At 66.2% G+C, this 26,521-nt stretch overlaps 5 protein-coding genes across 6 annotated transcripts; 2 read left to right on the top strand and 3 right to left on the bottom strand.

Annotated features, from left to right (window-relative positions):
• Nucleotides 1–140: 140 nt before the first annotated feature.
• On the bottom strand, nucleotides 141–8,931 carry TMC6 (transmembrane channel like 6). Its single transcript, XM_082492201.1, has 21 exons — nucleotides 8,923–8,931; nucleotides 7,970–8,050; nucleotides 7,629–7,747; nucleotides 7,163–7,294; nucleotides 6,888–7,046; nucleotides 6,671–6,776; nucleotides 6,476–6,572; nucleotides 6,130–6,384; nucleotides 5,660–5,850; nucleotides 5,433–5,577; nucleotides 5,019–5,174; nucleotides 4,668–4,843; nucleotides 4,451–4,541; nucleotides 3,978–4,075; nucleotides 3,715–3,810; nucleotides 2,893–2,968; nucleotides 2,503–2,636; nucleotides 1,929–2,105; nucleotides 1,658–1,736; nucleotides 1,407–1,485; nucleotides 141–881 (listed from the first exon to the last, which is right to left on the bottom strand). Exons 2-20 carry the CDS (start codon nucleotides 8,023–8,025, stop codon nucleotides 1,414–1,416), a joined length of 2,415 nt encoding a protein of 804 aa, XP_082348327.1. The 5' UTR covers nucleotides 8,026–8,050; nucleotides 8,923–8,931; the 3' UTR covers nucleotides 141–881; nucleotides 1,407–1,413.
• A 259-nt stretch (nucleotides 8,932–9,190) lies between these two features.
• SYNGR2 (synaptogyrin 2) lies at nucleotides 9,191–10,587 on the top strand. Its single transcript, XM_082492202.1, has 4 exons — nucleotides 9,191–9,324; nucleotides 9,536–9,773; nucleotides 10,065–10,204; nucleotides 10,312–10,587. Exons 1-4 carry the CDS (start codon nucleotides 9,211–9,213, stop codon nucleotides 10,507–10,509), a joined length of 690 nt encoding a protein of 229 aa, XP_082348328.1. The 5' UTR covers nucleotides 9,191–9,210; the 3' UTR covers nucleotides 10,510–10,587.
• A 1,269-nt stretch (nucleotides 10,588–11,856) lies between these two features.
• TK1 (thymidine kinase 1) lies at nucleotides 11,857–15,085 on the bottom strand (the record flags this gene model as incomplete). The annotated part of the gene is made up of 8 exons (XM_082492166.1): nucleotides 11,857–12,059; nucleotides 13,109–13,485; nucleotides 13,606–13,725; nucleotides 13,814–13,903; nucleotides 14,220–14,313; nucleotides 14,388–14,501; nucleotides 14,566–14,597; nucleotides 15,020–15,085. The coding sequence occupies 7 exons, from the start codon at nucleotides 15,083–15,085 to the stop codon at nucleotides 13,327–13,329; spliced, it is 675 nt and encodes a 224-aa protein (XP_082348292.1). The 3' UTR covers nucleotides 11,857–12,059; nucleotides 13,109–13,326.
• Nucleotides 15,086–15,475: 390 nt separating this feature from the next.
• Nucleotides 15,476–18,808, top strand: AFMID (arylformamidase). Its single transcript, XM_082492148.1, has 11 exons — nucleotides 15,476–15,558; nucleotides 15,647–15,737; nucleotides 15,857–15,961; nucleotides 16,042–16,090; nucleotides 16,253–16,338; nucleotides 16,412–16,484; nucleotides 16,727–16,824; nucleotides 17,356–17,434; nucleotides 17,709–17,844; nucleotides 18,097–18,201; nucleotides 18,393–18,808. The coding sequence occupies exons 1-11, from the start codon at nucleotides 15,529–15,531 to the stop codon at nucleotides 18,420–18,422; spliced, it is 882 nt and encodes a 293-aa protein (XP_082348274.1). The 5' UTR covers nucleotides 15,476–15,528; the 3' UTR covers nucleotides 18,423–18,808.
• A 488-nt stretch (nucleotides 18,809–19,296) lies between these two features.
• On the bottom strand, nucleotides 19,297–22,852 carry LOC309678944 (uncharacterized protein; the record flags this gene model as incomplete). 2 transcript variants are annotated; one of them, XM_082492146.1, is made up of 7 exons in its annotated part: nucleotides 19,297–19,883; nucleotides 20,324–20,516; nucleotides 20,692–20,829; nucleotides 21,019–21,204; nucleotides 21,528–21,616; nucleotides 22,332–22,415; nucleotides 22,618–22,852. In XM_082492146.1, the coding sequence occupies 7 exons, from the start codon at nucleotides 22,850–22,852 to the stop codon at nucleotides 19,546–19,548; spliced, it is 1,263 nt and encodes a 420-aa protein (XP_082348272.1). In that variant the 3' UTR covers nucleotides 19,297–19,545. The 2 variants fall into 2 exon arrangements, with proteins under 2 accessions (XP_082348272.1, XP_082348273.1); XM_082492147.1 differs by having other exon boundaries at nucleotides 21,019–21,183.
• Between the last annotated feature and the right edge of the window lie 3,669 nt (nucleotides 22,853–26,521).

The raw sequence follows: 26,521 nt of genomic DNA, 5'->3' as shown, positions 1-26,521 counted from the left end.
ATCCTGGGGCAGGCAGGCAGTGCCAAGGAGCCTGAGCACACCCTGCGCTGGCTGCTGCGTCACCACCCTTAATGAACGCTGACGCTATCACACCAAAACCCACTTGCTCACTTCCAGCCTGACAGGTCCAGAGTCCGGGAGTGCTCCTGCACAGATACACTTTAATGGGCTGGGTCAGGCTGGGGTGCCAGAGCCTTCAGGTTCTTCTGCCCAACCCAGCACTAGGTGCTACAGTGGTTTCTCTGTGTCCGTCCTGCCGGCAGGCGCAGCGTGCCGCAGGGCTGCCTGGCCTGGGGGGATGTGGGTGGCCTCATTCGTGGGGGTGTTGGCCAGCTGCTCTCCACCAGGCAAGCCAGACACAGGGCTAGAGCTGGGTCGGTGCCTGGCAGCTTGCAGCTCTGGCCTTGCCGCCCCTAGGTAGTGCGAAGAGGGCTGCAGGTTCTCTCCAGCCAGAAATCTTCACTGTCCCTGAATGCTTCTGAACAGCCCAACGCTGGCTGGGGCGGTGACAGGAGGGAGAGTTGTTCTCTGCTGACAGTACACACCCACGGAGAAGGGCTCTGCTGGCGAGCCAGCCCCACATCATGCTGTGTCTGGGGATGCAATGGCAGTCCTGGTCCTGCTACGCCTGCCGTGTCCCCAGCAGCTCTGGGCAGTGGGAGCACCCATGTCCCTGTACCGCAGGATCTCCGTGGAGCTGCCAGATGATGTGCCTCAATGGGTCCTTGGCTGCTGCAACCCAGAGGAGAGGAACTTCCCCAGCACTCCACAGCCCCACTGCTCCCAGCGCCACGCTGCCATGTCTTAGAAAGGAGGACGATCCAGTCCCTGGCTGTGAGCAGAGTCCTGTCCTGTCCCGCTCCTTCCTGGGGACTGTGACACTAAGAGGAGAGAGAGAGAGGCCCTGAGACCCCAAGGATCTGCTGCCGGGGACAGACAGCACTGCCCCACACTCAAAGCAGAGACGAGGCTCTAAATGTGCCCATCCCCATTCTGTTCCCTGTCCCAGTCCTGTCCCCATCCCCTTCCCTGTCCCTGTGCTGGCTCTGCTGGCAGACCCTGCCCACCCGGAGCCGCAGCAGCACCAGGGATCCAGCATCCCCCGGTTCAGGCTAGGTACCAGGGCAGCCCGGGCATCTCCCCAGCATGCTCAGCCCTGCATCCCCAGCTGCCAGGTGAGCTGGCCATGCTGCCGCTGGTGCCAGCAGAGCGAGGGGAAGCACCTCTGGGAAAGACTGGCTCAGCCCACCGTCTCCTGTCCCTTCCTGCTCCCCGGCAAGCCATGCTCCAGCCCTGCCAGCGCCAGGCTCTCCTGCTCCCACTGGCACGGAGTGGAGGAATGTCCCCATGCCCGGCCGAGCTCTGAGCACCCTGGCAGCCCCCTCTCCCCTTCGTGCCAGCCTTACCTGGGGCTCAGGCACGTCTCTCTCTCTGCTCGTAAACAGAGTGAAGCTTCTGAATGAGAAATATTTTATCTTCCCCCTCCTGCAATAGAAGAGACATTGCAGTGAGCAGCCACGCGATGGGCTCTTGCACATCCGACGTGGCAGTGCTGTCAGGACTAGAGCCCAAGTCCAGCAGTCCCAGGGCTGGACCAGGACATGGAGCAGCAGGGACGGCCAGGACTGGCCAGGGGCAGCATGTGGAGCTCACGCACGTTGGCGATCTGCTCCTTCAGCAGGCGGATGATCCTCTGCTGTCCTCTCACCACCTGGATGTTGAAGTAGACCACGGCTCTGCAATGACAGGCAGGACGGGACGGTGGCAGCTGGGGCAGGAAGCTGAGGGACGCTGCGCTCCTGGCACTGGGCCGGGGCACAAGGCTCTGGAGTGACACCCCAGCTCCCAACCCTCCGCTCAGGGCTGTGACAGCGGCACCCTCAAAGCGTGGGCCCAGGGTTCAGCCTCGGGCTTGGGTCCCTACTCACAGCAGGACCCCGGATATGAAGAACAGGAGGAAGGTGTTCTCCACCAGGTGCTGGTGGACCCAGGCAAACCAGGTGATGTTCGGGTTGGACTTCTCCAGCACTTGTACCCAGGTCTTCCCTGACTTGTAGATGGTTTCCAGCCCCTGGAAGGGACCACAGGTTTCTGATGGCCGCACCCTGAGGAGACAGAGCAATGGGGTTGGTCAGAGCGATGGGCAGCCGAGACGGCCGCTGCACACAGCCCAGAACACTGCCCAGCCTCAGATGTCCAACCCTCCAGGGACAAGCCTCTCCCACCCCAGACATCCCCAGTGGCTGGACGAGGGGGTCCTCATCCCCTTGTCCCGCATCAGGAACATCTGGGAACATCTGGAAGAAGTGGGCACAGGCCAATCGCTGCTACTCTGTGCAATGACCAAGCGGCTGGTCAGCATCTCCCCATTTGGGGCAGCACTGCACAGCCCTGTGCTGGGCATGACATGCTCCGTGTGCCATCAGGGTGCGGGAGGCACCAATTCCCCAAGCTTCTCTCCTTCACCAGGCAGCCCCAAGCTGTGGTCCAGCAGTTACTCACGACCAGATGGTGTAGGAGAGGAAGACGGCTGCACCCAGGAAGGACGGGAAGCACAGCAGGGTGATGAAGACGGTGCTCATGTGTGATGCTTGCCAGGGCTTGCTGGGGGACTGGCAGTTCTGCATCAGGCTGGTCTGCAGACAGGGAGCAGAGTCCCGTGTGCTGCCACCTCCTGGGAAGCAGCCCCATGCCATATCCCATCCCTCCCATCCTCCAGGAGCTGAGTGAGCTGAGGGACACCCTGTCCCCAGCAACACCCCCTCCCTCCCATGAGGACGGCGCTGCTCACTGCGCGGTACAGCATCTCTGCTGTGGCAGGGCGCAGTGTTGCTGCAAGGCTGCCTGTCATGGGGATGCATGGGGAGCTGCGGGGCGGGGGACAGCTCACACCTTTTTCATATAGAACAGCAGCACCAGCTTCAGCGTCTGCACTGCCGGCAGGAGTGGTGCGAAGAGAACGCCCAGCCTGGGGGAGAGGGGGGAAGACGAGCTCATCCTGGGTCTGGGTGCCGCAGAAGGCAGCAACAGGCAGAGCCGGGGGCAGCGGCTGGGCACCGGCCCCGGCTGCGGTCAGGCTTCCGTAAAGCAAAGAGCACGCACACGACGCGCTGAGCCAGGTTTGCTGCAGCCAGTGCTGGGATCTCACCGACCCCTAGGGCGGTTGTGGCCTTTGTGGCTCCCACACGTGCTGCGAATGGGAATGCAGCAGCACACACAGGGATCCCCTCCCTGGGCAGGGGGGCACAAGGCCGGGGGCTGCAGAAAGGCAGTGGGGGGATGGCACAGCAGGACCCTGCGCAGCCAAGCAGACAGGCTGGAGGGTAGCAGGTCCCCTCAGAGCAGCAAGTGCCGTTATGGTCTGGACTAACGAGCAGGGCTGCATGTGTATGGGAGCCTGCTCCTTCCCCCAAGCTCTGGAGGGAACCAGCTGGGCAGGGGGACACTCTGCTGCTGATCCCCCTGTGGCTCTCACCCCATCGCCAATGCCAAATCTCCCGGTGGGTGTGGGTTGCGGCTGTAAGGTACCAGCACCGGGCGCTGTGACTGCCAGGCCACCCGTCTCCCTCGTCCTACCCATGTGGGGCTGGGGGGGTCTCCCATGGCCCCACTCAGTGAAACGTGCAGTCCCTGTGCCTGGTCCCAGCTGCAGGGCTCACAGGGGACCACAAGGCACTCGCCAGCAGAGCCGTGCCAGGCAAGACAGCATCTCACCAGGTCAGGGTCTGCCCGTAGATCAGCTCCAGCACATTTCGGGCTATGTCAAACTCGGGCCTCTGCTTCCTCTTCAGCCTCTTCTCTGAGATCAGCCTGGGAAGGAGCAGAGCTCTGCTCCCACACTGCTGCAGGGGAAGACGCTCGGCACCCCGTCTCCCCCCAGATGGCAACAGAGCCCGGGTGCACCAGGGCAGCGCTGCCCAGGCAGTGGGAGCCAGGGATGCCACACCGGCGGGGGGACACCTCCTGGGGCACATTACCTCCAGACCAGCTCCCCAAAGAGCGTGTCCAGCAGGGAGAATATGAAGTCCATCACCACGAAGCGATACAGGTCCTGCCCGACACATGTCTCCCAGCACTGGGGAGACAAGCAAAGCTGCCATCAAGCGTGCAACGAGGTTTCTCCTCCCCCATGGCTTTTCTGTGGCCCCCATGGAGCATGTGGGGCTGTGGAACCTTTTCCTCCCCTGCAGCCCTTTCCCCAGCCACCCTGTGTTTGGGGTCCCCCTGTCCGGCTGTCACCCCCTCTCCCCGGCAAGGAGCTGATGGTGCCTGCGGTGCCGTCCGGCAGACCCCCTGCTGCTGGACCCCTGACTTTGCTGGTGCTGGGACTGCAGCCTTGGCTTTGCCCCACACTCCCTGGGCAAGGGATGGTCCGGATGGCACAGCCCAGGTGGCTCATGTGGATGCCACGTGCTCCTTGCATGGATCCGCACAGAGCCTGACCCTGCACGGCAGCACTGACCTCTGTTGAGCAGACGACTCTCCGGCTGAGCCACTGGTAGCAGAGCAGGCCAAGGACCACCATCTTCAGAATGAGATTCCTGCAGAGCAGGAGCAGGGCCGGGAGCCCCTGAGCCCTGGGGACAGAGGAGCCGAGCCCCACGGACGGGGTGCCCTGCCCCAAAGCCTTCCCCCACATTGCAGGGCTCTCCCCCCAGCCAGCCTACCGGCAGATCGCCATGTAGACCACTGCCACGGGGGAGTCCTGCTTCTCCCACATCGCCAGCACATTGTACAGGTGGGGCATCAGCGCGTTGAGGAGGGACACCACCAGGGGCAGGACCAGCAGGATGGCTTCCTGCTGCCGCTCACTGCTGCCCCGTGCTTGGTGGTCCTGCTGAACCTGGTGAGCGGGTACCAGGGTGAGTGCGTGGCTGCCAGCAGCCCAGTGATGCCAGGATGGGAGCTGCAACGGGGCTGCTCCTACCTCCCGGGGCTGCTCTGTCCTCCCTCCCTGATAGCCCAGCCCTGGCCCCCAACACCAGCCGGGAGAGACCACGGTGAGGGGCCGCACTCACCGCATGCATGTGCTCTGAGAAGTAGTACACAGCTAGCACACAGCCCAGCACCGTGCTCAACGAGATGGCCCAGGCCAGGAGCAGCACAGCGGTGTGCCCCAGGCGCTGGCAGAGGCTCCGGGAACAGGAGCGGGAGCGCTGCTCCGCCAGCAGCTCCTGGAATAGAGCAGTGCCAGTGCTGCTGAACACACTCCAGGTCCGGAGTGAGGGTTTGTCCTGCTGCACCGAGGTGGGACCCGGAGGGCTGACAGACAAAGTGGTGGTGCGGGGTCGGGTCAGGGGGTATTTGCAGCAGCAGGACTCCCCCATGCAGTGGTAGGAGAGGGGTGCCGAGCCCCAGGGTCTGGATGGGCTCCTGCGAACGCCTTGGCCTTCCCACTGCAGGCGCAGAGCGTGTGGGGACCAACTCCTCACCTTCAGCTGGGTGCGGATGTTCTCACACTGCAGCTTCACCGAGCGCCTCTGCATCACCTTGAAGTCCCAGGCACAGAAGACTTTGACAGCCATGTCCCCCGTGGAGCTGCCCACACGGTAGCTCTCACCAAAGGAGCGGGACATGCTGCAGCGACAGGGAGGGTGTCAGGGCATCAGGGCTGGGCACCAGGTAAAGGCTGGCAGTGCCAGAGGTGCTGCCCACCCACCTGTACACCAGCAGGACGCAGGTGACAAGGAAGGAGACCCCAATGCTGAACACATAGGCCAGTGGCATGTTGTATGGGAGCTGGGGAGCTGCGAGGGGGCACGCGCTGCCGTTGGGGCTGGAGGCACAGGGGTCGTTGAGAGTGGTGTTGCTGTAGTAGCCGTAGTACAGCAGCGAGTGAGTGAAGTAGCCCTGTGAGAAAGTGCAGGATGGGGCCCATGGTGATCTCGCTGGTGCCCACGGCTCCCTGCCCAGCCTGGCACATCTGTGCCAGCCTGTGGGGACACACAGCCCTGGGCTGAGGTAGCACCAGGCATCCCCTTCTGCACCCACAGCACTGGTGGTCCCAGGGCCCCAGCTGTGTGAGGGCAGGGACCGCGGCATCGCCATGGTGGGGATGTGGGGATGCAGGCTGAGCGCCAGGCTTGGTGCAGCTCCTGGCACGGGGACGCTGGCACTAGTAGTGCTTACCGCTCCTGTGAGGAGCTCGAAGCCAGTGAAGGGCTGGGGGTTGGCTGAGGCAGGGGGATACGCAGCCTGCAGGGCCACCACGAAGACCAGGAGGATGAGGAGTGAGATGATGTTGAACATAAGGAGTGTCTTCAGGAAGACGAAGTAGGAGAGGACACTGGAGCCGAAGCGGCCGCCAATCTGCTTCAGGGCGTAGTGCCAGGGCTGCGCAGCAGGGAGCAGGGAGAGGAGCCTGTACCAGAGGCCTCGGCAGCCCTGGGGAGAGAGAGCGTGGGGAGAGCACCGGGGCCGGAGCCTGTACTAGAACCCCCAAGAGCTGCCGTGCAGATCCATGCCCCAGACTTACGAGGACAATGTAGTCCTTGGACCATCCGCAGGGAGAGGAGGGGGCCTGGCGCTGGGCGCACTGCTGCAGGGGGCCCCTCTGCCCGCTCAGCTCCTGCCTGCCCGGCACAGAGGGGTGTCAGAGGGTGGTGCGGGCCTTGGGACGGCTCCGGCTGTGGGAGCCCTGCCTGGCTGGGACCAGCAGGAGAGGACCTACCGGAGGGTGCGTTTCTCTGCCAGGCTGAGGGGCACGGTGAGCAGCATGTGGCTGCGCTGGCTGGGCGAGAGGCTCAGCAGCTCCTTCACCAGCAGACTCCGCTTGTCTGGGGGCACAAGGGGCTCAGCAGGATGCGGCTGGCCAGGACACAGCGTGCCTGTCCCGAACCCGGCATGGGGACGGTGCCCGGCACTGCCTGCCCCCAGGGAACCCTCACCTTCCAGTGTGGCCCTGGCGGGGTCGGTCTCCAGGTCATACTGCCGCAGGCTGGGCCGTGCGGCGCGGCAGAGCTGCTGCAGGGGTGGGCGGCTGCTCCGGCGCCGCAGCCGGGCCGTGCGGTTGTAGTACTGGGAGATGATGGCCCCACGGTTGCGCCCTGCAGGCGAGAGCAGGGCAGGAGGGTGGGCGGCTGTGGGAGAGCAGGGCAGAGGGGAGAGCTCTGCCAGGTGGATCCTGGGCTGCAGGAAGGGTGGGAGGGCAGGTGGCACATACCGATGGTGCGGCTGGGCATGCTGGCGAGGATCCGCAGGGTGGCAGAGGAGTAGCCAGGCTGCTGCTCGCCCTGCCTGGGCTCTGGCCAGGCTGTGGCACAGGCATCCGGGAGAACCAGATGGGCTGAGTGCTCTGGAAGAGGGAGGGGAGGACGCAGAGCGGTGAGATCTGGAGTGCCCATGGTTCCAGTCCCCACGGCGCTCACTGCCCTGCTCCGGCACAGAGGCCAGGCATCGATCCTGGTGTGTGCTCCCCCTGCAGCAACCCCTTCTCTGGGGATGCTCCCTGTGTCCCAAAGGCAGGTCTGTCCCACCCTGCACTCGGAAGGCATCAGTGGGCTCCTACAAGTGCTTTGGCTGCAGCCTCGGCACGAGCCCTAGCTGGCCAGGTGGGGTCTGGGACAGTAGGTGGCCCTGGGCACACATGCTGTCCCCGTCCCACCCCAGCTGTGACCGCAGCGCTTTACCTCTGCCCCTCGCCTGCATCTCCAGCTCCAGAGCTGCCTCTACCAAGCTGCTCTGCTCCTGGATGAGCTGGTGGAAGGAGGTATGCAGGGCTCCTTCGTTGTCCGGGCTCGGCTCCTGGCTGCAGGGACACAGACCCGCTTACCTGGGGCCAGGCACTGGGAATGGAGCCGTGGCAAAGCCCTGGCGCCAGCCCAAAGCCCAGCTGTGCCAGGCTGTGGCACAGGCACCCGGTGCCTGCCGGGCACGGGGACGCCATCCTCGCGCCACGGGGGCTGTGGGATCCCGGGGGCCGAGCGTGGGGGGTCACAGCTCGGTCAGATGCGGGCAGCCCCACACTCACCCATCGCTCTCGGTGTCCTCAGCGACGTGGAGGGTGAAGGAGGGCGGCCGGGACATCCTGCGCTCCCTCCGACACGCCGCCCTGCCACGGCGAACGGACGGGCGTCAGCACCCACATTCACCCCGCGGCTCCCGGGACATGCGGGGTTCTGCCCCCCCCGGGACGGGGATGGCGCCGGAGCCGCTGCGTGCCGGGGAGCGGGGCGGGCGGGACCGCGGTCTAAGCCTGGGCCTGGCCCCGGGGCTACTGCGGCTCAGCGGGGACAGGAAGGAATGGAGGGCGGATGGGGGAGGCGCGCAGCCGGTCCCGGTCCCGCCCGCCGCTCCGGAGCAGGGACGGAGCCCGCCCGCACCGCGGGTGGGAGTCCCCGGCGCTCGGCTCGGGAAGGGCACGGCAGGACTCGCGGGGTCAAACCCGCCCGGGGGGACACACACCGGACAGAGACCACTGTGCCCCCCCGTCAGTGCCGTCCTGGGACCGGAGAGCGGCTCCGCCGGGGCCGTACCGCCCGCGCCCCGCTCCCACCGCCCGCCGGTGCCCCCGCGCCCGGGGCAGGGGGGGTTCAGCGCCTTCCCCGGCCCCGGCCCCGTTCGCCCCCCCTTCCACCGCCCCCAGGCCCCGCAGCGCTCCCGGGGCGGACTAAGGCTGCTCCCGGCCCCCCCGCCCGCGCCCTACTCCCGGCCCGGCCCCGCTACCCCGAGGCTCCCCAGCAGCCCCCCCCCGCCCACTCCCGGTACCAGGAACCGACGGAGGCGTGTCCCGGGGCTCCCACCGCCTCCGCGTGGCACCGGGCAAGCGCCGCGGCTCAGCGTGGGTGCGAAGCCGGTCCCGTCCACCAGCGGGGAGGGTACGGGAGCACGGTTCCCCCCCCCCCCCTTCCCCCGCACAACCCAGCCCAGCCCTCCCGCCTCCTCCCGGTGCAGATCCCCCATTTCCCCTCCGGCCGCGCTCACCGGGACCCTCCGTGGGGTTGGGAGCCGGGGCTGACTGGGGAGAACGCGGAACCCTCCGGTGTGGACGGGGGGGGAGGGAGCACCGGTTTCCCCGCTGTGCAAGACCGGGCGGCTGCGGACCACGGTGAGCACCGGAGGAGCACGGAGCTGCCCTCGGGGGGAGGAGGAGGGGGCCCGATCCCGCCGGCCTGAGCACGCCCCCGCTCCGCCCCAGCGTCGGGGCCGGGACCGCCCGTCGGGGCCCTCCCCGGGGCGGTGCCGCGCAGGAGCGGCGGCGGCTCCGACGTGATGGAGGAGGGTGGCGGCGGCGGCGGAGCGTACGGGGCGGCCAAGGCCGGCGGTGCCTTCGATCTGGGCCGCTTCGTGCAGCAGCCGCAGGTCCTGGCGCGGATCGCCAGCGCCGTGAGTCGGGGCGGGACGGGACCGGGGGGGCGGGCTATGGGGTCCCGGGGCGAGAGGGGGAAGGCCGGGATGGGTCGTGCGGGCTTCTTCCTCCCGCCCCGGGACCCCTCCTCCTTCCCTCCCGGTGCAGCCGCTCGGTGGAGCTGTGCCCCGGGGATATCCCGCCGTCCTGGTGCCCCCCCCAGCGAACACCCGCTCTTCACTTCTGCAGATCTTCGCCCTGATCGTCTTCTCCTGCCTGGTCGGGGAGGGCTACACCAACCCGCCCAGCTCCCCCAAGCTCTCCTGCATCTTCAACCATAACGAGGACGCCTGCCGCTACGGCATTGGCATCGGCGTCCTCGCCTTCCTCGCCTGCATCTTCTTCTTCATGGTGGACATCTACTTCCCCCAGATCAGCAACACCACTGACCGCAAGTACCTGGTCCTGGCAGACCTCGGTTTCTCAGGTACCGGTGGCTGCAGGGCAGGGCTGTGCCTTCTGCCGCTGCTACAATGGCTGCCCTTGTCCCATGACGTGGCTGCCGGTGCCTGGCAAAGGGAGTCGCTCCCGCCTGGCACGCTGCCCATGGGCCACGCGCTGCCTGCTTGAATGCGCTCCGTGGAGCTGCAGGCGGCTGCGCTGGCCTCCATCCCCCACCATGGCAGCAGCAGCCCTGTGGGAGCAGGGTATGGCCTGGGGACCTGCCCGGGAGCAGCAGGACACAGCCCCAGCCCCTCACACCACCTTCCTCCCGCAGGTCTCTGGACCTTCCTGTGGTTCATTGGCTTTTGTTTCTTGACCAACCAGTGGGCCTGGACGCAGGCCAAGGACGTGCACATCGGGGCTGACTCGGCCCGTGCTGCCATCACCTTCAGCTTCTTCTCCATCTTCTCCTGGGTGAGTGAAGCTGTGGTGGAGCCTGGTCCTGCTCCGCTCAGGAGGGAGCGTGGAGGGGTTCCCTGGGCCACGCAGCCCTGACGCTGCTGGCCCCCTCATGTCTCTAGGGTCTCCTGATCACCTTTGCCTACAAGCGGTACAAGATGGGGGTGGAAGACTTTGCTCACAGCTACGTCGACCCCAGCCCAGAGGTTCCGACTCCCTACTCCAGCTACCCCAACATCAGCCACGACACCTACCAGCAGCCACCCTTCACCCACACGGCAGAAGGCCCGGAGGGCTACCAGCCCCCGCCGGTGTACTGAGCCCCTGCTGGGTGGTGCGTCGGGGATGGCTGTACCAGTGCAATTCTCTGTGGGGTGGGAGGGGAGCGACCCGTGACTTGAAGGGGGGAGCTGGGGCGGGGGGTGGGAGCTGCTTTGGGTGAGAGCCGCTTTGGGTGAGAGCCACCGGGTCTCGGCACTGGGGTGCAGGAGGGAGCTCCTCGCAGCTGGGATCCAGCACCTGGTGTGTAGTGGGTGATGTGGCGCATGGTGGGTGATCTGCAACTGCTGAGCGCAGCGCTGCAGTGGGTAGGTGTGCGGGGCCGAGCTCTGCACTCGTGGTTTTGCCCTCAGGGAAGCAGCAGGGTGGGTGGGTGGGTGGTTCGCACACCCTGGCCCTGTCCCGGCCGTGCCCTTGTGACTGCTGCCCTGGCCTGTCCTGGCACTGGTGCCTTTCCAGCCCCACTGGCTGCAACCCCTGAAGTGCCAGCTCCTGCTGCCGTAGCATAGCTGGGTGGCACGGTCCAGCTCCTGCCTTCCCCTGGCTTCCCATGCCTTTCCCCCTCAGCTGCTGCTGGGTGAGCTTGGTGCCAAAGCCCTGTCTTCTTTAGACCATAAACCTGTGCTGTGCCTTCTCATAGCCTGCACTAGAGCTGCCGGTGCTTGGATGACATGGTTTGGGATCCGTGGGAGCAGCAAGTGCTGGGAATGTCTCAGCAGGGCTGTGGCTGCTCCAGGCGTCCTGGGGAAGGTCCTGGAGTGCTTTCCCTGCTGATTCGGTACTCGACCCCCCCCCCTTGCTTGCCTCCTGCTAAGCACTGCCTCCGCAGAGGCGAGGCTGCCATCCCACATCCTACTCGTCCTGCTCGAAGCCGGCGTTCCCGGCTGACCCCAGGGTGCCGGTGTCAGCTGCTGTCTCAGGTTGTGTTTTCTGCTGCACCTGCTGTGAAGCTGTTCCCAGCAGCAGTGTGTGGTATGCGAGCTGTTGCTGCTGGGGCTGGCGTTCAAATAGTTCTTTGTTTGTCACTGTAGAGGAGGAATAAACTTTTTCACCTAGCCACCACGTGCCTTTCTTCTCTGGGGAAGAAAAACAGGGTTCCCCCTCCTCTCGCCCTGAGGGCTGGGGGTTCCAGACGGGGAAGCGGCAGAGCACCCCCAGCCAACTGCTGGACTGCAAACAGCACACTCACGATGGTGTCTATTTTTAGGCAAGCCCTCCTCCTGCTCCTCAGAGCCTGTTTGGTAGAAGGTTTGAGCAGAGAGCTCCAACGCCACCCCTGCGACCAGCTGACCAACCCAGGCTGGGCTGTGAGTGATCAGCCTGCATTGTTTGTGCAGTGTTTACTGTGGGGAAGCCTTTTCAGCGCAGTCTGCTATAAAACACACAATTTCATGAAGTTATTTATTAACCTAAACCAGTAGCAGTGCTGCCTTTCCCAGCCCCAAGGGGAAAGCCCAGGCCTCGCAACGAAGTGCTCGTGAGTACAACTGTCATCACTTCAAGTAATGCAGAAGGAGCAGGGGGTTTCAGATGCTCTTGTAACCTTCTAGGGAGGCGCCTCCTCCTAGCCAGAGGGTGTAGGCAGAGAGCACTGCAGAGAGCAAACAGAGAGCGTGTGGAAATTTCACCTGGCCAGAACCAAGAGCTACTGCTTGGACCTTGTGGATGCTGGCTTACAGGGAAAAGCACTTTTGCAAGGAGTAAGGAAAAAAAACCCAGAACCTTCCAGAAGCCAAGTCAGGCAAAGGGGGAGGATCCTTTGGTCCCCTTACAGCAGAGGATGAATCAGCCTCAAGGATTTTTGGAAGGCTGAAGAGAGAGCAAGATACATGACCAGAGTTGAGAACCATCCACTCAAAGCAGAGACCCTTTTCCAAGTAGCTGGATCTTCACAGAACAGTAGCCTGTTAACAGCTAACCTTTACAGATTAAGTCCCAAGTCTCCAAACCCTTCACAGGTAACTAAGCACTGAAGTGGCAGCACCAAGCTTGGATCTGAGCAAAACCACCCCAATTTTGGAGAGGAAGCTCTTTCTGAAGTGACATCTAGTTCTTCTAAAAGGACTCTGTCTTAACACACAGGCTGCCCTTTGTGTGAGCCCTTTTGGAGTTCAGGAAAGCCAGGAAGAGCCTACTGTCGGGCCATCAAGACGAGCCTTCCTTTCCCTCCGTCTGCTTCAAAAAAAAACTTACAAGACAGTTGCAGCAAGTGATCGTAACGGCAAACGAACACGTCGTGCACAGTCATTCAAAGGGACTGCTGAGGGCCGGGCTGCTGCTACGTGTGTCAGTTGAAAAGTTGTGCCACAGCTCTCCGACAAGGAAGAGGTTATCGCCTCAGACTGTGTTAAAAAAGGAAGTGGGTTTAAAATACTAACTTACTGTACATTGTCTTAAGAAACCTGCAATTTAGCAACAGTGTACAAGAGATAAAGAAACGGTTGCATTGACAGGCAAGTGAACTACCCACCAGTGCCAGCCTGAACACAGGCAGAAGACCAGGAGAGCAGGCCAGAACTATGGTGAGCGATGGCTGCCCTGCAGCCTGGCTTGCTGGGAGAATTTTTCAGGACCTGTTTGATGTCGGTAGCATCGGTAACTACACCTGTCTCTGTTCCATGTTCTGAGAAAGGAACTCACTTTTAGTCAGGCTCCTGCTTCAGCTCGCCCCTGGCATCAGGTGCAGTTGATTCTCCTCTTTCCTGGTGCTCAGTGCACAGCAACAGCAGCGTGGTTTGGCAGGTAGAGCTAAGACACTTAACAGGTTTGCTAAAAGCAGGGGAAGCCGGATGTGGCGTCTGGGAGCTGCAGCATTTAGCTTCCTTCCTCTAACTTTTCCCCATGCTGGAGCCCAGCAATCAAGCAAAAAAGATCTTCCGGGACGCAGCCACGTCCAGCTGCTTCACTCCCATGGGCATGTTCTCCTTGTTTTCTGACCCAGCCTGCTGAGGCCGCTTGCGGAAGTAGCAGGATCGGCAGACGGAGTGGTACTTGTCTGCTCCTCCAATCACTTCAACCTGGCAAGAAAATTGGGAGAGTGACTCTGCAGAGCTCAGTTCCCCTGAGGGGATCCCTCTAGACTAGCAGGACTGGCAAGATGAAGCTACTGAAGTGCTTTCTGTTCCAAGGGAACTCACCTCCCTCTCTGCTCCCAGCCTCTTTGTGTAGGAGGCTTCTCGGTAGCACTCCATGCACACGGCATTCAGCTTCACCACGCTCTCTGCCAGCGGGACCAGGTTCAGAATGCTCCCGAAAGCCTGTGCCAAGAGAGAAAGGGCAGTTCTGTTGGATGGGTTCTACGAGGATCCCAAAGCAATTGCTGTACTAAAAAGAAGAGTGGTTTACCTTTCTCTGGAAAGTCCCATCAAGAGCAGCAACAATGACAGTTTTCCCAGTGTTGGCCATTGTCTCACAGAACTCCACAATGTCTGGAAACTAAAGGAGGGACAGAAAAAGCGTCAGGAAGAGGAAGGGGCATCACTTTGCTCAGGATCCAGCAGCACATGCCCAGACAGTAGCACAGGGCACAGAGAAAATTAGAGCCGTGTTGCCCACCCGTTGACCCCAGCCCCGCTGTCCTCAGCCTGCAGGGACCGAGGGAAGAGTTTGACTGTATGAGCATAGTCCAGCAGGATCAAACTGCCCCAGGGTATTTCTTCCTACCCCCTCCTACAGAGGATTCAGACCTCCTTCTGCACAGGGTGCTCAGAAGAGACTGCATCCTGCAGAGCTGCCCGGGATCTGCACTTACGAACTGGCCCTCGTCAATGCCGATGACAGCAGAGCCCAGTGCCTCCTGGTACACGTCCATGAGGAGGCAGGCTGGCATGGCCTCCATGGTGCTCCTGTGGAGAAGGGTTAGAGGATGGGCCTGGCTGCTGGGCCCGCAGGGGTGGGTCCTCCTGCCCCAGAGACTCACCTGTCGTGTGTGGAGACGCCGGAGGTGCAGTAGCGTGTGTCCTTGGCGTACTTCACCAATAGGCACCGGTACTGGGCCAGCTGGAACCGCCGCACCCGCCGCATGAGCTCCGTGCTGTAAGAGACACCGTCAGCGGGCCCCAGCCTGCTCCCTGTCCCCCCAGCCACCCCACGCCTACCTCTTCCCGGAGAACATGGGGCCGAAGATCACCTGGGGGCAGAACCGCGGGGTCAGCGGGCGCAAGCACAGCTCAGCGGGGGCACCGCGCAGGCAGCCCCCGGTACCGGCCCAGCCCCGGGATGGCTCTGGGAGCCCAGGTCCCCCCTCCCCTCGCGGAGCTGGCGCGGCTCCCGCACCCCCGGCCCAGCCGTGCCCCCGCACAGCCCGGGTCCTCCTCCCGGGACCGGCCCAGCCTCACGTCCCCGTGTCCCCAGCCGGGACCGGACCCCCGCACAGCTCGGGCACCCCATCGGTACCTGCCCAGCCCCCCATCCCTCCGAGGACCAGCCCAGCCCCGCATCTCTACTGCGCCCCCGGTACCGGCCCGGCCCGACCCTACATCCCCGCGTCCCCCCCGGTACCGCCCCCACGCAGCCCCAGGGCGGCTCCCAACCGCCCGCCCGCTCCGGTACCTGGATCTGCCCGCGCGGGCGGCTGGGCGAGCCGGGGTGGACGCCAGGCACCGTCAGGCAGTTCATGGCTGCGCCGGACAGACAGGGGGCCCGCGCGCGCGCAGCGCCCCGCTGCGGAGCCGCGCCGACCAATCAGGGGAGGCCTCACGCCCACGCGCTGCCGCGTCGACCAATGGGAGCACAGGCGCCAAAATTCTTATTTCCCTCCGCGCGCCCCGGCCCACGCCGCCTTCCCGGCGCGCACCGCGCGGCCGCCTGCGCACCGGGACGTCCCTACGTCATCGCCCTGTCAGCCCACCTCGTGTCCCCGCCCCGACCCCGCCTCCCGAGCGGCCAATGGGAGAGGGTCGGCCCCGTCCGGTGCCCCACCCCCGCCTCGCGCCTCGTCCCCGCCTCCCGAGCGGCCAATGGGAGAGGGCCGGCCCCGCCCCATGGCTGTGGCCCCGCCCCCGGGGCGCGCCGGTCCGCGGCGGGCGCTGAGCGGGACCGGCACCGGGACCGCCGCAGTAATGGGGGGGTGGCGGGACATGCCGGCGGAGGTAGGGCCCGCGGGGCGGGCGGGGCGCGGTTGCCTCCCGGGGGTCTCACCCCGCAGCCCCGCGCCGCCAGCTCATTTCACCCGCGCAGGCGCTGGAGCAGCAGTACTCCCCAAGCCGCTGGTCCCCCCGCCTGGGCAGCGACGCCGTCATCCAGGCCCACCTGGCGGCCACGGCGGCGGGTGAGGAGCGGGCGGCCCCGGGGCGGCGGGCGGGGCAGGGGGGCGAGGGGCCGGGAGCGGGAGCGGGGCCGCCGCCGTTGGGGTGCGGGGCGCCAAGCGCCGTGTCCGTCCTCCCGCAGGGACCCAGCGGGCCCGGGCCGGCGCGCAGACCTCGCTGCACGTCCCCTACGGCGACGGGGACCGGGAGAAGCTGGACATCTACTTCCCCGCGGACCCCTCCGGCTGTAGGTGACGGGCAGGCGGCGGCCCGGGGGGGGGGGGGCAGGGACCGGGCCCCCCGCTCACCCCGGGCTGTGCTCCGCAGCCTTCCCGGTCCTGGTCTACATCCACGGCGGATACTGGCAGTGCCTGAGGTGAGGTGAGGTGAGGTGAGCGGGCGGTGAGGCGGTCCCTGGGGAAGGGACCCCCCTGGCGCCCTCTCACCGCCTCCTTTCTCACGACCCCCGGACTTGTTCTGGGTGCTCCGGGTCTGCCCCCGGCCCTGGTGGCCTGGCTAGTTTCTGTTCCCCCCCCAGTAAGGACGAGTCAGGGTTCGCAGCCCCCCCCCTGGTGTCACAGGGGGTGGCAGTGGTGGCGGTGGGATATGACATAGCCCCCAAAGGTAGGTGCTGCCCTGCAGAGGCTGTGGCCGCCCGCGCTGGCCTGGTGCCCTCCTAACTCTGCCCTCTGCCCAGGCCACATGGATGCCATGGTGCTGCAGGTGCGGCGCAGCATCGCCTTCCTGGTGGAGCAGTACTCCGGGATCAGGTGGGTCGCCCGCAGCTGCCGGGGTCCCCTCCACCCCATTACCATGGCCGCTGGTGGGCATTCAAGGCAAACTGTGCTCCCGCGTCACTGCGCGAGGTGTCAGTCCGAGACATGTCCGAGCTGCTGCATTTTGGCTGCGGCACTTGTGGCTGTGCTGCATCCTCCGTGCGGAGCTGGGTGTCCCCAGGCAGCAAGCGCCATGCCATTCCCTCCTGCGCTGGCTGATGGCTACCTCTCTTCAGGGGCATCTACCTGTGTGGACACTCTGCAGGGGCCCACTTGGCAGCCATGGTGTTGGCCACGGACTGGACGGAATACAGAGTGACGCCGGATATCAAAGGTAATGCCGCCATGTCCAGGTGTGGGGGCTGAAGGAGAACTGGTGTCTGCCGCTGGGGTGAGGCCATCACTGCTGCCCGTCTGGGGCTGTGGGAGCTGTAGAGCTGGAGGAGGTGAGCTGCCCCAGCTGACTGCACCCACAGGCGTGGGGGCGCAGGACTGGGCTCCTGGAGGAGCTTCCCCCAGGGTGTGTGTGTCCTGCACCCACCAGCAGCTCACTGAGGCCTGGGGACACGGGTGAAAGGAGAGTTCCCACACATGCGGCTGTGAGAGGAAGAAATGTGTTCATCCTGAGGGTGGTGAGGCACTGGCCCAGGTTGCCCAGAGATGCTGTGGCTGCCCCATCCCTGGGAACATTCCAGGCCAGGTTGGATGGGGCTCTGAGCAACCCGTAGTTGAAGATGTTCCTGCCCATGGCAGGGGGTTGGACTAGGTGGCCTTTAAAGGTCCTTTCCAACCCAAACTATTCCATGAGTCTATGAGAGTGGCTTGAGCTGCAGGGCCCCTCACGCGCTGGCGCCTCTGCCTGCAGGAGCTGTGCTGGTGAGCGGTGTGTATGACCTTGAACCCATCCTGCACACTTACGTGAACGATGCGCTCAACATGAGCTGGTGAGCCTGCACACGGTGGGGACAGCAACTGGGGAAGGGCACAGGCAGGCTGCTCACGCACGTGGCTTTGGCCAGCGCAGCCTGCGGGCAAATGCTGTTGGCTCAGCAGCCTGCTCTGCCCCTGCCTGCGCAGCCTGCCAGCGCTGCGGGCACCGGCTGCCTCCACGCCCTCCGCCTGGCTGGTGCACACAGCCGAGGACAGGGGTGCTCCGCAGGCGAAGACGCCCTCTCTGAGTGAGGGGTACGTGGGCTGTCACTGCGGTGTCTCCTCCAGGGAGGTGGCCCAGAGGAACAGCCCTATGCTGTGCGTCACCCCGGCAGCGCCTGCCACTGCGGCCTGCAAGGTGCTTGTTGCTGTGGCCCAGCACGACTCCCCGGAGTTTCGCAGGCAGTCGCAGGAGTACAGCCAGGTGTGCCCCCAGCAGCGCCCAGCACAGCTCCGTGGGGATGCTGCTCCCGCCGGCCCCTCGGATGTGCCGAGCTGGGGTGAACAGCTCATGTGCCGTGTCAGGGCAGTATTTGTGCTGCTGTGAGATGGCTGCTGTTGAAGACGCTGGCGGCTCAGGGGAGGACGCTAACCCTTGCCAAGCTGTGCTTCTTGCTGCTCTGCCTGGGGTGGATGGGGGTCAGGGTCCCTCCTGCCAGCGCTGCTCTCTCTGCAGGCGTTGCGTGCAGCCGGCTGGTCCGTCTCTCTGCTGGATCTCGCCAGCGTGGATCACTTTGACATCATTGAGAAGCTGTCGGAGGAGAGCTATGTCCTCACTCAGGTAAGGGCAGAGCTCCTGTCCTCCCCTCACTCTCTGAGCAGGCTGAGACCAGCAGCCCAGGAGAGCCATGCGAGGCGAGCTGCCCCTGCTGACCAGGGCGGGTGTGGGGCTGCAGCTTCAGGGCTGCCATCACCTCCAGGGGTGGAGGAGCGGGGCCAGCACTGCTCACAGGGCTTGGTTCTTCATCCCAGGTGATTCTGAACATGATTTCAAGAGCTTGATGGCATGTTGGGAGCAAACTGAGCTGGGACCCACAGCCCTGCATGGTGGCGATGGGCAGCCTGCGTGCACCCTGCCCCAGTCCCCCTCTTGGTCCAGCTGCCTGTGTCTCCTGCAGCCCAGGGCGGCTGCTGCCTCCGCACACCCTCCGTGTCCCCTCCACCCATCCAGCCTGCAGCCCGGCGGGGGAGCTCTAAGCAGAGGAGCACCAGTTACTGATTCTTGCCTGGGCTAACATTCCTTTGCTGGGGTGTTCCTGCCTGTCTGGAGCACACGGGGCTGGCAAGCCTGCGGGGCTCTGTCTGGATGACCTGGTGATGATGGTTTGTTCCCTCACTTTCCTTTAAACTGCTTATTGCCAGTACAAAATATAATAGGAATAACTGCTGCATGGGTGTAACTGCTTCCCGGGGAGCTGGGGCTGTGCTCAGCCGGTAAGTACACACTCGCCGTGGCCGCTGCAGAGAGAATCTCCTCTCCCAGCACGGCATGCCCGTCCTGTGGCTGGCCTCTCCATGTTGGCAGCAGGGAGTGTGTCACTGAGCCTGGACCAGCTCTTTGCACAGGCAGAGTCGGGGACTCGCCAACCTGGAGTGTGACAGGCTCAGCCGGCAGGGAAGCGTGGAGAACCAGCCTGCAGCTGCGGGGAGACTGCAGGACTGGGGTAACACTGGAGATGAGGGGTGACAGAGGAGCACGCTGGGGAGCTCTCTGGGCCAGGCTGGGCTCGTGCTGCTGGGACAGTCCTGGCCAGATAAGAACTTATGAGATGCTCCCACATCCTCAGGAGCACTTGTCCCTCAACAGGGACCTCTGGGCTGTGACAATGTCCCCGCTGCATGGGGAGGAGCATGCTTGGGAGAACATGGCCTGCACAGCCAGAGCATTGCCTGAACACGTTTATTTTCTGCCTCGAGCATCCCTCAGGACCCATCTCCCTGCTGCAGCATCCTTGCACATGTGCGGTGCACATGGGCCAGGTGCAGCATGTGGCCTTTGGAGCAAGGGTTGCTGCCTGTGGGACCCGAGTTACAGAAGCAGCGTCTCCATTCAGGACTAGGGGGTGCTCTGAGGACGTTTGCTGGGTGAGGAGCGGCTGCCCCAGGGCTGGGGCTGGGAGGATGCTCAGGCTGCCCCTGCACTCGGTGGAGTCGGGCGCAGTCCCAAGGCCAGCTTCTCCTGGCACTTCCTGGCCACAAACTCCAGCTTGTTCTTTGCAAGCTCAGTGTCACGGGCTGAGACGTCACGGTGCCAGACAGCGCGCACAGTGTGTGCCGACCAGGGGAACAGCAAAACGCTGACAGCTTGGCCAGTCTCAGCCAACTCCTCCTCACTCACTGCCTGCAGGTGCTTGCAGAGCTCTGCGGGGGACGGCCAGCCCCCCGTGATGCTCACCATCACGATGTTTGTTTCCACCGCAGCGAGGCTGACAGAGCAGAGGGGCGAGTTCAGCTGCTGGATGCCTGGGGGAGGCAGGGGAGTAGGCTGTGAGCATGGTGCCAGTTGCCCCAGCCCTGCCCCGGTTGCCCCAGCCCTGCCCCATGTCACGGCTGAAGGAGGGGCCCTTTGCCCTCCCCCCTGTGCAGCACCAAGTTACTGGGCACTGTGGGGACAGGCATGGCATCATCCCAGCACTCTAGCCAGACATCGTTGCCTGGCTGGAGATCCAGCATGGCTGCCCGGGGAAGGTGCCGGTGCTGCTGTTACCCCCGGCAGTGCCAGAGGGTGCTGGGTGCAGTGAACCCAGCCGGCAGCGGGGGGGGGGGGGAGTAAGGGTGGGCACACGCCGAGGGCAGGACCCGGCTGTGCCGCGGCGTGTGGAAGCCTGCACAGCCGGGCAGAGAGAGCAGCGTCAGGCTGTGGGTGCCTGTACCTCCCGGCGTGCCAAGGGGCCCCAGGATACCTTCAGCGAAGCGTCGGGCGTTGTCATGGTCTCTCCGCAGCGTCGCCTCCGCGTGCTCCAGCCCGACGCGGGCAGCGGCTGCCAGCACTCCCGCCTGCCGCATCCCCCCGCCCAGCAGCTTCCGTGCACGCCAGGCCTCAGTGACAAACTCCCTGCGTCCAGCCAGCACTGCGCCAGCCGGAGCACCCAGGCCCTGCGCAGCCACCAGAAGGGTGACCTGAGCTGCCCTGGGGGGCTGCCCCTGTCCCTCCCAGGGATGCCCCGGCCTGCAAGCTGGCTGCTCAGCCCAATGCCCCCGAGCGAGGGTGAGACCCCAGCTTGTGCTGGTCCCATCTGGCCCCAGGGACCCCCTCCCCACGTGAGCACACCTTGGAGAAGCACAGGGACACGGAATCGCAGTGCTGGGTGATCTGAGCTGGCTCCACGCCCTGGGCCACAGCCGCATTCACCAGCCGTGCTCCATCCATGTGCACCTGCAGCCCGTAGCGGTCAGCAAGCCCACGGACCTGAGGGGAAGCAGAGGAGGAGCTGGGTCAGGGGGAACCCCTGGAGGCACCAAGCACCGTGGGGTGGCTGGCACCAACATTAGCTGTGCTCTGAGCTCCTCAGCAAGGCCCTGGTGTCCCTGCAGTGCCATCCTGCGGGGTCCAGCTGCCCATGCCGAGGCAGGGCTGCTGCCAGCCGCTGGCTCCTACCTGCTGGAGGTAGGTGAGGGGCAGCACCCGCCCCCCCGCCGAGCTGTGCGTGTTCTCCAGGCAGATGAGCTCGGGGCGTGGGTGGTACCGGCTGCCGTGAGCCTCGCGGATGGTCAGCTCCAGCTGGTCCAGGTCGAAGGTGCCATCCGGCAGGTCTGGCAGCGCCTGGGAGTGGACGCCAGCGACCTGTGCCCGGGGCAGGGCAGGGAGCAGAGGTGATGGGGGACAGCGGCAGCGCACGGTGGCCCCTCTGACCCTCCTTCCCCTCCGACCCTCCTTCCCCTCCTCCCCCGCACCGGCTGTGCTCAGCCCCACGCCTGCCCCAGGCTGTGGCTGGGGGCGATCCGGGTGATGCTGCTGCCGCAGCCCAGCGAGGGATCCCCGTCCCATCCCGGCCCCGGCGGCCAGAGGAGGGCAGCAGCCAGCCGCCCTCCCGCCCCTGCCTGCGCTGTCTGCGCTGCCGGGCCCCGGGAGCCCAGACCGGAGCCCGCCCCCCGCGCAGCACCCACCTGAGCGGCCCCGCCGTGCTCGTAGAGGTGCAGGTGGGCGTCCCGACCCAGGAGCAGCTGAGCCCCCCTGCGCGGGCAGTGGCACATCACTGGGAGGGAGAGGGGCCGTGAGGAGGGGGCGCGGCGGGCAGCACCCAGCGGGTGCGGGGGGAGGCAGGCTCAGACGGGGTGCCCGCGGGGGGCCTGGGGGGCTCCGGCGCGCCGAGGCTGGGTGCGCAGCACAGCGACACCGCAGCAGCGCGGCCTCCTGCGGGCACGGGGCGCCCGCTCTGCCCCGGGGGTGCGGGGCTGTCGGGCGGGGGCTGCCCGCAGCGGCTGGAGGTGGGGGGGCACGGCCTCCCCTCCCCGGGGCGTGCGCTCCCACGCAGCGTGCAGCGGACCCCGCTGGCAGGAAGGCAGGAGAGCGAACCGGGTAAAGGTTAACGGAGCAAAGGCCGCGTGGGACGGGGACAAGCTGACCCAAGGCGGGGTTTGCTCATCCATAGCGAGAAGCGGGGAGCAGCTCCGGGGTCCGAGCGCGGTCGTGCTGCTACGGATTTGGGGGAGGGGGGGAGGGGAGGGCAAGGAAGCGGCAAGGGGATGCACCGGGGTCAGAAGGGACCTGCTGCCCACAGCTCTGCCCGGCGGCCGTCCAGGCACCTTCCTGAGCCGGAGCGGGGCTCTCCTCGGGACCCCGGGGAGGAGGGGGCTGGTCTCGCGCTCCGCACCCTCCACGGGATGGAGGCATAAACCTGCCCCTCGGTTTGTGACCTGGCTGCTCCGGGGCGTGCGGAAGGAGGGCCGGGCACAGCCCCGGGCACTCACCGGCGATGAGGTTCGCCATCGTGGCGGTGGGCACAAAAAGGGCCTCCTCCATCCCCAGGATCCCTGCGGCCATGCGCTGCAGCTCTGCAGGGGAAAAGCATGGGGGGCTGGAGGAGGGAGATCTGCTGGCCCTGGGCGGGTGAGGGGGGGGGGGGGCAGACAGGAGCCCCTCTGGCCCGGGCTGCCGCCCCCAGCCCCTCCCAGCGCCCCCAGCCCCGGAGAATCCCCGCTCTGGGCTCCCCATCCCGGCTGCCCCCCGGGAGGGGGGGCCGTCTCTGCCGCCCACCGTTGACCGTCGGGTCCTCCCCGTAGTCGTCGTCGCCCACGGCGGCGCGGGCCATGGCGCGGCGCATCCCCGCGCAGGGGCGGGTCACGGTGTCGCTCCGCAGGTCCACGGCACGCGGCGAGGGGCCGGGGGGGGCCCGTGGCTGCACCACCCCCGACCCGGCCCCGCTCCCGGTCCCCGCCGCGGGCAGCCGCCGCCGCCGCAGCGCCGCCCCCGCGCCCCGCGCCGCCAGCATGGCCGGGACCGCCCCGCCGCAAGGGCTACCGGGCAGGGGCGGGCTCGCCCGGGCGGGGCGGGGGCTGGGGCCCGCCGCCGTGGACGGCTGGACACCGCGGAACCGCTCGTGCGTGGGCACCGAGCGCGTCCCGGGGCTGCCGCCGCAGCAGACACCCCCCCCCCCCCATCCCTCCATCCCTCGGCTCTGCCCTGCGCCCTCTGCCACGGTGCGTGGCAGGCGGCGGTGCTGGGGGACATGGGTGGGTGCTGCCCCGGACCCCCGGCCCTCCCGCGGCGCCTCGCTGTGCCGGGAGTGCCCGTCACGGACCTCCTGCCCGAGGGAGCGCCGGCACGTGGCCGCGTGTGCCCGCTTGGCCACGGCTCCACGGGAATCTGCGTGTCACTCCTCAGGCCCATGGCGCTGTGTGCAGAATGGCAACGGCTCCCGCCACGCTGCTCCCACTGCAGGCAGGGACAGCACAGGGTCACCTCGCTGCTGGGAATCAGCTCCGGCTTCTGGCTGCGTCTGCCCTGGAAACAGCTGACGCGCTGTCCTGTGGCACCGCGGGCAGGCACATACTGCAGCAGCACTGCTGTCGGCTGTGGGCAGCCCCACACCTCTTGGCACTCTGTGCCTACGCCAGGGAGGGGGTCCACCAGCGTCTGGCTCTTGGCAGAAATCCATGCTGCCCCCAGAGCAGGGGGGCACATGCCCGGCACAGCAGCAAGCCTGCCTGCATTCCCCACATTGCTCTGGACTGTCTGGAGGCTGGTGGTGCTCCGTGGGGCAGACCTGGCCGATGGCCCCGGGGCTCTGCTGGGAGGGCCTGAGCTGTGCCCCCCTGGTGCTGCAGGTGGGGAGGGGGCACAGATCTGCAGCACTCGGCACTTGCAGGGGAGCAGTGGGGCGGGTGCGTTCGGGTGCCCCCCTTCCCCTTGGGGCCCACATGCTGCGCAGCCTCTGCCTGCCCAGTGCCTCTCCCTTTGCACGTGCTGTGCCGCTGCCTGCCATGCACGCAGCCTCGCCAACAGCCTCGGTGCAGCCGCCTGAGCCACAGCCCCACTATGCTGCTGCCTTCCTCCTCCTGCTGCCATGTGTCATCACATGGCCCCATCCTCTCCAACCCCCACCTGCGAGCCCCCCGCCGCTGCCCCGCCTGGCTGCCCACTCACCGGCCGCCTGCCTGCACCCCTGCACGCGGGGCCTCATCGCCACCTCCCGCTGCAGCCCGTGCTGTCAGCCCCGCAGATGAGTGAGCCATAAACAGTTCTTCACGGAGACGTTTTTCACACGCAGGGCCACATGTTAACAGTTTTTCTTTATTTACTGCCTCCATTTCCTCTTTGTTCCAGGAACTTGTCCTCCAACTTCAAGCGGCTCATGATTAGGCAAAAAGGCCTCTAATCTCCCCGATCTGATTTACCGTCACTGAGAGCAGACACTTCCCGTTACTGGCCCTGGACCTGGGAGCATGGACAGCCGAGCTCTGCCGGCTGCCGAGCCGAGCCTCTCCTCCCCAAAGCTGCCCCGCTGCACGCGCTGCCTTCCCAGCAGCTTCCTCTTCCAGTAAGCACCGGGCAGCGCGGCCGCTCATGCCACAGATGAAGGGCTGGGGGGACACTGTGGCCGTGGGGCCCTGGGCTGGGGACCCTGCTGTGTCTGGGGCAGCTTCCTCTGTTCCTTTGGGAAGGGATGGCTGCTCGGAGCATCTTTTGGCTGTGGCCTCCGCAGCTGCTCTCCTGTCTGCTTCCGCTGCACCTGGTGGCGGTGGCTGGGTGGCCCTCAGATGCCTCACGGGGCCACTGGGCCAGCTGCAGCAGTGTGGAAAGCACCCGTCCTGGACATGCCTCTCACCTCAGCCCCTGCGAGTGCTGGTTTCGGAGACCTGAGGGGGATGGCTGGGGGCTCTGTGTTGTGCAGCCCCTGAGCCCAGGCAGGGCCTGGGGTCCACGGCCACGCAGGGGGCTCCTTTGCTTCAGAGTGGTCACATCCTTTGCAGGACCGTGCAGTGTGGCAGGGCCTCCTCTGCGGTCCCCCACATCCCAGGAACCCCCACAGGGGCTCTGGGCTGGGACCTGCCTCAGGCCCCCCCCCCCCCCCCCGGGGCTCAGTGGGGCCTTGGCGGCGGCTTGGCAGGGCCAGTGCCAGGGCCCACGGGAGGGCTCGTGGCCACGTGTGGGGCCGGCCGAGCCAAGGCTGCCGGCATGTGGGCAGCGGGAGGGCAGCACCGGCGCCTGGCTGGCGGCTCAGCGGGGGCTCAGCCAGCGACTGGGGGGGCTCGGCTGGGGGCTTGTCCAGGGCTGGGCTGTGCTGTGGCCGCCCACTGGCCTGCACCGGCCGGCGGCTCCCGGCCCCAACGAACACGCAGTGGCGGTGGGCTGAGCTCGGGCCCCAGCGGTGCCTCCCCGGGGCTAAAATTAGCAGCCGAGGCCCGGCCGGGGAGTGGAGCCCACGTCCCGCCGGGGAGGATCGGGTTTCCTCCCCCCACCCTCCCTGCCACAGGCCTGGCAGCCGCCGGGGCCATTCCCGGAGCCGGACGGGCTCCCCCAGCCCCCGGCCCCACCGCACCGGCAGCCCTGCAAGAGCTGCTGCCAGCCCCTGCCCGCTCAACCCCTGCGCGTCCTGGCCCTGAGGCCGGGCCCCCACACGCATCCTCCCCACGGCTGCCTCAGGAGGGGCTGCAGCCAGCGCCAGTGTGGCTGTGCCTCCTCGGCCATCGCCGGGCAGGGGCCGAGCTGCCTGCCCCCCAGCACACGTGGCTACCCCGAGGACAGGGCTGGTGGCCAGTGCTCTGCTCCCAGCAGAGGCAGCGCGCTGCAGGCTGGGCTGGGCAGGGGCTGTGGGCACAGGGCTGCCAGTGGCACAGGCAGTGCCATGGGTGTCTTGCGCTGGGAGCCTGGTGCTGACCACAGGGCCTGGCGGCGACTCCGAAGTGCTCACCATGAGCTTGGGGGTGTTTTCCTGCTGGGCTGCCTTGGCCCCGTGGCCGCCCTGCCTGCACTGCCTGCGCTGCCTGTGCTGCGGGCTGCCATACCTCATCCTTGTGTGCTGGTGCTGAGGCTGGCCGGCCTGGAGGGCCCTGCTCCCACCCGGGCAGGGGGGAGCCACCATCAATCATCCCCGGAGGGGCAGGAGCTATGGAGCCAAGTGATTTCCTACTGTCGGGAACTGTGGAGCAATGCCTGGAAGTGCTGGGACGTGCTGGGCTCCTGGCTCAGCCTGTCAGGGGCACCGCCAGGCCTCTGTGCCACGCTGCGGCCAGTGCCAGGCTGTGCTGGGGGTGGAGGTGGCACCAAGGGACGGGTGCTGCCTTCTCTGTGCTGTCCCGGTGTAATGGCACCGTTGGCATGTTGGGCCTGGGCTCTGGGGTGTGCTCCAGTGCTGCTCACACACGCAGTGTCCAAGCGCTCCTGAGCCCAGAACAAACCCTTGGCCCCGTTGGGACGTGCTCGGCAGGCACTGCCGCCCCGACCCGCTGGGCTGGGACTGCCCGGAGGAGGGCCGGCAGGGATGGCCAGCGCAGTGCGAGGTTCGGCTGCGATTGCTGTTGCTGGGGTGTGGGGCTGGTGGTTCCCCACAGGGCACCAGCACGGCACACAGCAGGCAGAGCCCCCAGCCGGGCAGCAGCCGGTGGCCCTGGTCCCGGGGGTGTCGTGGCCCCGGTGCCGGCGGTGTTCTTGCCCGGGT

Source organism: Vanellus vanellus (genome assembly GCF_965231255.1).
Source record: "Vanellus vanellus genome assembly, chromosome: 17".
NCBI classification, from domain to species: domain Eukaryota; kingdom Metazoa; phylum Chordata; class Aves; order Charadriiformes; family Charadriidae; genus Vanellus; species Vanellus vanellus.
This window is presented reverse-complemented; position numbering and strand designations above follow the sequence as displayed.

Excerpts from the sequence above, each read along its gene's own strand:
- SYNGR2 (XM_082492202.1), top strand. The coding sequence starts at position 9,211 with ATGGAGGAGGGTGGCGGCGGCGGCGGAGCGTACGGGGCGGCCAAGGCC. Across the intron at positions 9,325-9,535 it reads TGGCGCGGATCGCCAGCGCC|ATCTTCGCCCTGATCGTCTT; the intron begins GTGAGTCGGGGC and ends TCACTTCTGCAG. Across the intron at positions 9,774-10,064 it reads GGCAGACCTCGGTTTCTCAG|GTCTCTGGACCTTCCTGTGG; the intron begins GTACCGGTGGCT and ends TTCCTCCCGCAG.
- AFMID (XM_082492148.1), top strand. The coding sequence starts at position 15,529 with ATGGGGGGGTGGCGGGACATGCCGGCGGAG. Across the intron at positions 15,559-15,646 it reads GGCGGGACATGCCGGCGGAG|GCGCTGGAGCAGCAGTACTC; the intron begins GTAGGGCCCGCG and ends TCACCCGCGCAG. Across the intron at positions 15,962-16,041 it reads CCCCGCGGACCCCTCCGGCT|CCTTCCCGGTCCTGGTCTAC; the intron begins GTAGGTGACGGG and ends TGTGCTCCGCAG.
- TMC6 (XM_082492201.1), bottom strand. The coding sequence starts at position 8,025 with ATGTCCCGGCCGCCCTCCTTCACCCTCCACGTCGCTGAGGACACCGAG. Across the intron at positions 7,047-7,162 it reads CATGCCCAGCCGCACCATCG|GGCGCAACCGTGGGGCCATC; the intron begins GTATGTGCCACC and ends TCTCGCCTGCAG. Across the intron at positions 1,737-1,928 it reads TTCATATCCGGGGTCCTGCT|AGCCGTGGTCTACTTCAACA; the intron begins GTGAGTAGGGAC and ends CTGTCATTGCAG.